General features: G+C 37.9%; 1 protein-coding gene across 1 annotated transcript; it reads left to right on the top strand.

The window, feature by feature from the left end:
- The first annotated feature begins 1498 nt into the window (after positions 1 to 1498).
- Positions 1499 to 2047, top strand: LOC106869333 (uncharacterized). Its single transcript, XM_014915043.1, has one exon. The coding sequence runs from the start codon at positions 1499 to 1501 to the stop codon at positions 2045 to 2047; it is 549 nt and encodes a 182-aa protein (XP_014770529.1).
- Positions 2048 to 6215: the final 4168 nt, after the last annotated feature.

Raw genomic sequence — 6215 nt, forward strand, 5'->3', positions numbered from 1 at the left:
ATATATATTAGGTTGTTTCACATGAAATGTCGTATTTGAAAGGCAACAATAAAATGTTTCAGAAGTGTTAGAGAACTGATTTATTTAATTAGAGTATGATCCATGTTCATTTATGATGTTTATCCAACGTTTCTCTATGTCATATATTCCATCTCTTTAAAAAAATCATATTTTGCTGTGATAAACTGTTCGAATGCTTCAGTTAACTATTCTCTATTTAAGAATGTTTTATTGCTTATGAAAAGCTCAAAATCCTTAAATAAGTGATATCAGGGGAATAGGGAGGATGTTGCAAAAGCTCATAATTCAGGCTTTGAAACTCATGGACCGTAGCTTGAGGAGTGTGAGGACGTGCATTGTCGTGGAGCAAAATTGGGCCATCTCTACTCTCTAGTCTGGATTGCTTCTTTTTCAAATTCTCACGCATACAATCAATTTCCTGGTAATACGATGTTGCTGTTACCGCTTTTACTTGTTGCAAAAATGAATAATGAATAACTCCCTTCGCAGACCATCATAGAGTGGCCATTAACTTTTTAGGGTGCAATGGTGAGTTTGGTAAGTGTTTAGGTGACTGTCCTGTTCTCCTGCTGTTGTCAAAGAATATCCATTTCTCGACCATCGGTTCGACCGATCAAAGTAATGATTTGTTGCAAAAATGGTCTTTTTCCAGTCGAGAAAGCAATAAGGAGCACACTTCAAGGTGTCTGTGTTTTTTTAATCTCGTTCAGTTGATGTGGCTTTTCCAATTTTTTACAGGTGTCCAAGAACAGTTGTGCGAGATGTTTGGAGTTCTGATGAAAGTTTTCAAACCTTCGTTCTTGGATTTTGCTCAACCAAAACATTTAATCCATCATGCCGAATAACTGATTTTTGGTCTACCCCTTGGTTTATTTTCAAGGCTATCATCTCCTGAACGAGAGCTTTGGAACCATCTCTGAACAGTTCTGATGTCAAGAAAACCATTACCAAAGGCCTGCTTGATATTTCGTAGAACTTCTGCAGCAGAGTGATCCAGTTTGTACTCATACGAGAAAATCACTCAGCATAGTTTGGTTGTTATCATTATCATAAGGTCTGTGGGTACGAATTTTGTATACCAATATTGTTGGGAAAGAAAAAGAATCAAGGTTAAATGCAAGCTATCTTACATATTAAAATTGAAAATGTGCGCGCGCGCGCGCGCGTGTGTGTGTGTGTGTGTGTGTGTGTGTGTGTGTGTGTGTGTGTGTGTGCGTGCACGCGCGCGTGTGTGTGTATCGGTATATCCTCGTTTTGCGCCAAAACGGCTCGACCGATATTTCTTAAACTTCACACGCACATTGCTTATATGTCTGGGGAGGTTTTAAGTATAAATTGATTTCGAAAAAATGTTCGGGTAAACGACAGGAGGAACCACAGTCCGGCGCGGGTAAATGGCGGGAGTAACTATGACTCTCATCTTATGTTTGCATATGCGTGGGTATGTTTGGGGGTATGTAGGAGGGTGTGTGGGCGGATGTTAGAAACTGGCAACAATTACACCCTCTTGCGGGTAAACGGAGTGAGGAACCATATTTCAGCGCGGGTAAACGGTGGGAGTAACCATAGCTCTCAGTTCAACGGAGATCTACATTGGCTTTGCCAAAGAGCCATTTTGGCTCCTAAAAGCGTTGTGGTCAGTGCAATCAACAACAACCTCTTACTGCATTTGCCTGGGGACGTGACAGTCTATAAGTCAGTAGACATCATTCCCAATCAGGATGAGGTAGTTGATTATCCCACTGAATTTTTGAATTCCTTTGAGCCTTCAGGTGTATCTCCACATATTCTTACTCTTAAAATAGGTAGCCCTGTTATGCTGATAAGGAATTTAAATCCACCGACGTTGGGCATTGTTATCACAAAATTACTTCCCAATGTCATTGAAGCATCGATTATGACCGTCTGTGGTAAAAGTCAAGACGTCTTGATACTGCGAATTCCCCTTATGCCGTCGGCTGCTGACTTACCGTTCACATTCCGCAGACTGCATTTTCCGATTAGACTCAGTTACTCAGTCCATTAATAAGTCCCAGGAGCAGTCGCTGTCTGTCGTTGAACTTTACTTAGCCGAACCATGCTTTTCACGCGGTCAACTGTACGTTGGCTGCTGAAGAGTGGGTTGTAGGAACAGTTTATATACCTTCATCCCCTAGGGGAAAACAAAAAATGCTGTTTGTAAGGAAGTTTTGTAGACTTGCCGTACTGGCATATTTCACTCCTACGTTATTGCTGTAATAATTTTTGTTGCTTTATTTTTTCACTTGATTGTTGTCGTAATATTGCACGTGCGGTTCCCTTTAAGAGTTACTTAGGTGTTAGTCTTGCCATAAAACGTGAAAGGTGTTTAAGGGAGGGGGCGTTAATCGCTTTATTAGTTTCATAACCTTTTCGAACTAACGACCTCGGGCAACGCCGGTGCGCCTGCTAGTACATTATTAAATTCTGAAATGATTAGAATAACAAGTAATTAAAACTGCGATATTTCATGTGAAACAACAGAATATACATATACATGTGTGTGTGTGTGTGTCTGTGTGTGTGTGTGTGTGTGTGTGTACATACACTCACATACACACATACACACACATCGTAAAACGGATTATCACAATAAAATAATTTCAAAATACGTGTTAAAATCTTTAAGATCCATAATTACAAAACTACATTAAAGTATTAAATTTCAAACAGGTCTAACTTCTTGTAGAGAATATTCATTGCAATATACCTTTGAAATGACTTGATACTAACTTTCATATATATATATATGTGTGTGTGTGTGTGTGTGTGTGTGTGTATCATAGTAAAAATAGATACCCTTCTAGATAATTAAAAGGGTGAGATACCGTACATATTTACAAATACACATATAACTACATGTATCGTTACATAGATAAAAAGTAAAACACACATACGCATACATGTTTGCTTATATATATACAAATGAAAGTTAAATATAAAAATATGCATGCATGCATGTAAATATGAGTGCACATATGAAAATTGCAATGAATTTATATAAGATCAATAATACTACGAACATTGATTTGATGCTATAACCACACACACACATAAGATATACAGCACAATAAATATTTGGTAACATTCCCATCAAAACCTCGATAAAATACAAACAAATCACCCCGCACCCCTAAGTGGTTGTATGAAACCCAGTCTAAGTAAATATTAGCTGGAGAAATCGAGTAAAAGACATTTATAAACAACTATTTTAAATTCCGTAACTTGTCTATTTTTCTTATAAATTTACATTTGTATCATTAGTGAATGGCACGCCTGGTCGTTTTTGTGGCTGTTGTTTAGTGCCTGGTAATATCACTATCATGATTGAGCAGACCTATAACACTATAACTAAATTTCAAATTTTTTGCCTTTGGCCAGTAAATGTTGTTTCCTATTTGCTTCTATTTAGAAATCAAAGGAAACTACTACTGTTCCCTTCAAACTTTGCTTTTGTCCCCTGGACATCAATGTTTTGAACCTGACCGATTTTCCATTACATTTCAGACCGCTTCAGCGCTGAGTTGCTGAAGCAGAAATATCGTTATAGCAAATATTCTGCTAAATACCACAGATTTGCATGTCATTTGCTTGACCTTAATCATTTGAGCATGTCCTTTTGTGGCTGAGAATATGTACATCTCTGATGATGAGCAGGAGTAGTTAGGGAGCATCATAGCCATGTGTTGAGAAAGATTCTTTGAGGTTAGTATAAATGTAACAAAAGTAAAGTTTGAAGGAAATGTTTGTCATACTTTGTGAGGTAAGCAAATAAGACATAATCGTTGCTACCCAAAGACAAAAATCGTGTTACAGAGTGTAATCAAAAGCATTCCATACATGCCCATGGTGTTGTTTCTCTTCCAAGTATCATTTATTTGTGCTACTTTAGCGTGGGGTCTGCTGCAGTAACTGTAGTTAGTATAAGCTGTTAAGTGACCTGATCTTGGTTAGGATTAGATTTATGGTTTAGAGTTTGGGTAATGTTAGGCGTTAGAGTTAGGATTAGAGTTTAGGATAAAGGTTAGAGTTAGTGTTAAGATTGCACGCTAAAGTGTAAATGACCAGGTGGGCCGCACGCTAAAGTGACACACATTTATTTGATATATTATAATCCAATGTAGACGTCGATAATAACATCTTTTACAAGATTTCAGGTGTGATTTTGGTGTCTTGTCTGCTCTTCCTAACAAATCAAGAAATCATATAAAAAGTTCCTTTATTGGCTTCTAGTTATATTAATATGTGTTCAAAGAGGAATCTTCAAAAGTTGGTGCTTGCAACCAAAGGAGTTGAGCTAACACGTATTCTATAAATTCAGTGTGTTATAAAAAAAAAGTGAAAATGAAAATATTGAAGAATTTTCTAAACTTCAATAAATTTTATATAGTTTAGTTGTCAACATTCCAATGATCGAGCACAATTTTTTATAGGGAAAATGTTAATTTGAAGAGACATTCAAATATACAGATTTTATTAGTAACTAATGCATACTAACATATAAGCGTAAATATATAAATATGTGCTTACACATACTCACACACAGACAAGCCCACAGTCATGCACATACACACACGCACATACATGTATAAATACCGTCGTGTACATACACAATTCATATTTGCATAATATGTATGTGTGTATATGTGTGTATATACATACACACACACGCACACACACACACACACACACACACACACACATATATATATACATATATGTATGTATGTATTTCAAATGTAATGAATGTATGTACACATACATGTCTACCAGTATGTGTATGCATGTTTGTGTGTGCTGGTTTGTTTATGTCCCCGTAACTTAGAGGTTCGGAAAAAAGGCATCGATAGAATAAGGCTTTCACAAAATGAGTACTGGTGTCAGTTTGTTCGTCTAAACCCTTCAAGGTTGTGCTCCAGCATGGCTTTAGTGCAATGACTGAAAGAGGTAAAAAATAAAAGGTAACTAGGATACGCACATATATATACATAACTAATCACAGTGAATTATGGCGTCATTTCTAATAACTGACAGGGCAGCATCACCTTCAACTGATACAAAGTAAAAGGAGAGGTTCTAGAAAGAAGCAACTAATGCATCAAATTGAGGGACCAGGCAGAATGGGTTACAGAACAACTTAATCAAGAAAAGAATTAGCAAGATGAGATTTAGTTTGGATCTGTGCAAGGACGGGGCCCCACTAAAGCATTTTCCACAGTGACATAATTATACAAGGAATTTTAAAAACTAAGAACACGTTACTATCATTCGTTAACATAGAGAACATCTTTGACTGTATTTCCAGATCTATAGCCGAGCGATCGCCAATAAACTGTACGTAGATTAATGGGATTATGAGAACCGTACAAGTCATATATAATATGTCTACTGTCAGCATGGTAAGAGTTAGCAACAAGTGCAATTAGAGATACGAGGAGGTGCCCCAAAGTAATTGGAAACGTTCTGTGTAGGACAAACCCGTTGTTGTTCAGGCTTCCGCCGCTAGAAACCACTTGATGCGACCCTCAGTCATCAGTTTGCCGACCGCGTCGTCATGTGAAGTCGTACAGTCATGTGGTGCGTTTTTGTTTTGCAGTGCTTCTCCTCTGTTCGTCGATTTTTGCGATGGCTAAAACGAAGAAACAGCGTGCTTCCGTGAAAGCGGCGGCCATGAGCAAAACACAAGTTTATGAGTGGTTTTCATGCTTTAGGAATGGTCCAACCTCGTTCAGGGCGACTGTTGGCCTCCCGAGCGAATGAAAACATCACAAAATTTCATGAACTGATCTTGAAGGACCGTCACCGAACAATTGACGAACTTGTAGGTATGACCGGTGTGTCCTGGAGCTCATGCCAACGAATTTTGAGCCTTGAGTGTGGAAAGGTTTTGACCAAAAATGGCATGACCTCGCTTACCCACCCTCCATATTCACTCGATCTTGCTCCTTGCGACTTTATTTTGTTTTCTCGAACGAAAAAAAAATCCTTAAAGGAAAACGTTTTGCAGATGTGGAAGAGGTGAAGAAACAAAAAACGACGGAGGTGTTAACAGGCTTCACTTCACAAGAATTCTAGGACTGCTTCGAACAGTGGAAAACGCCTCTGGACCGATGCCTTGCTTCAAATAGACAATACTTTAAAGGCGATAAAATTGTAAACATGTAAAAGTAAGTTAA

This window comes from Octopus bimaculoides, chromosome 7, assembly GCF_001194135.2.
Source record: "Octopus bimaculoides isolate UCB-OBI-ISO-001 chromosome 7, ASM119413v2, whole genome shotgun sequence".
In the NCBI taxonomy this organism is placed as follows: domain Eukaryota; kingdom Metazoa; phylum Mollusca; class Cephalopoda; order Octopoda; family Octopodidae; genus Octopus; species Octopus bimaculoides.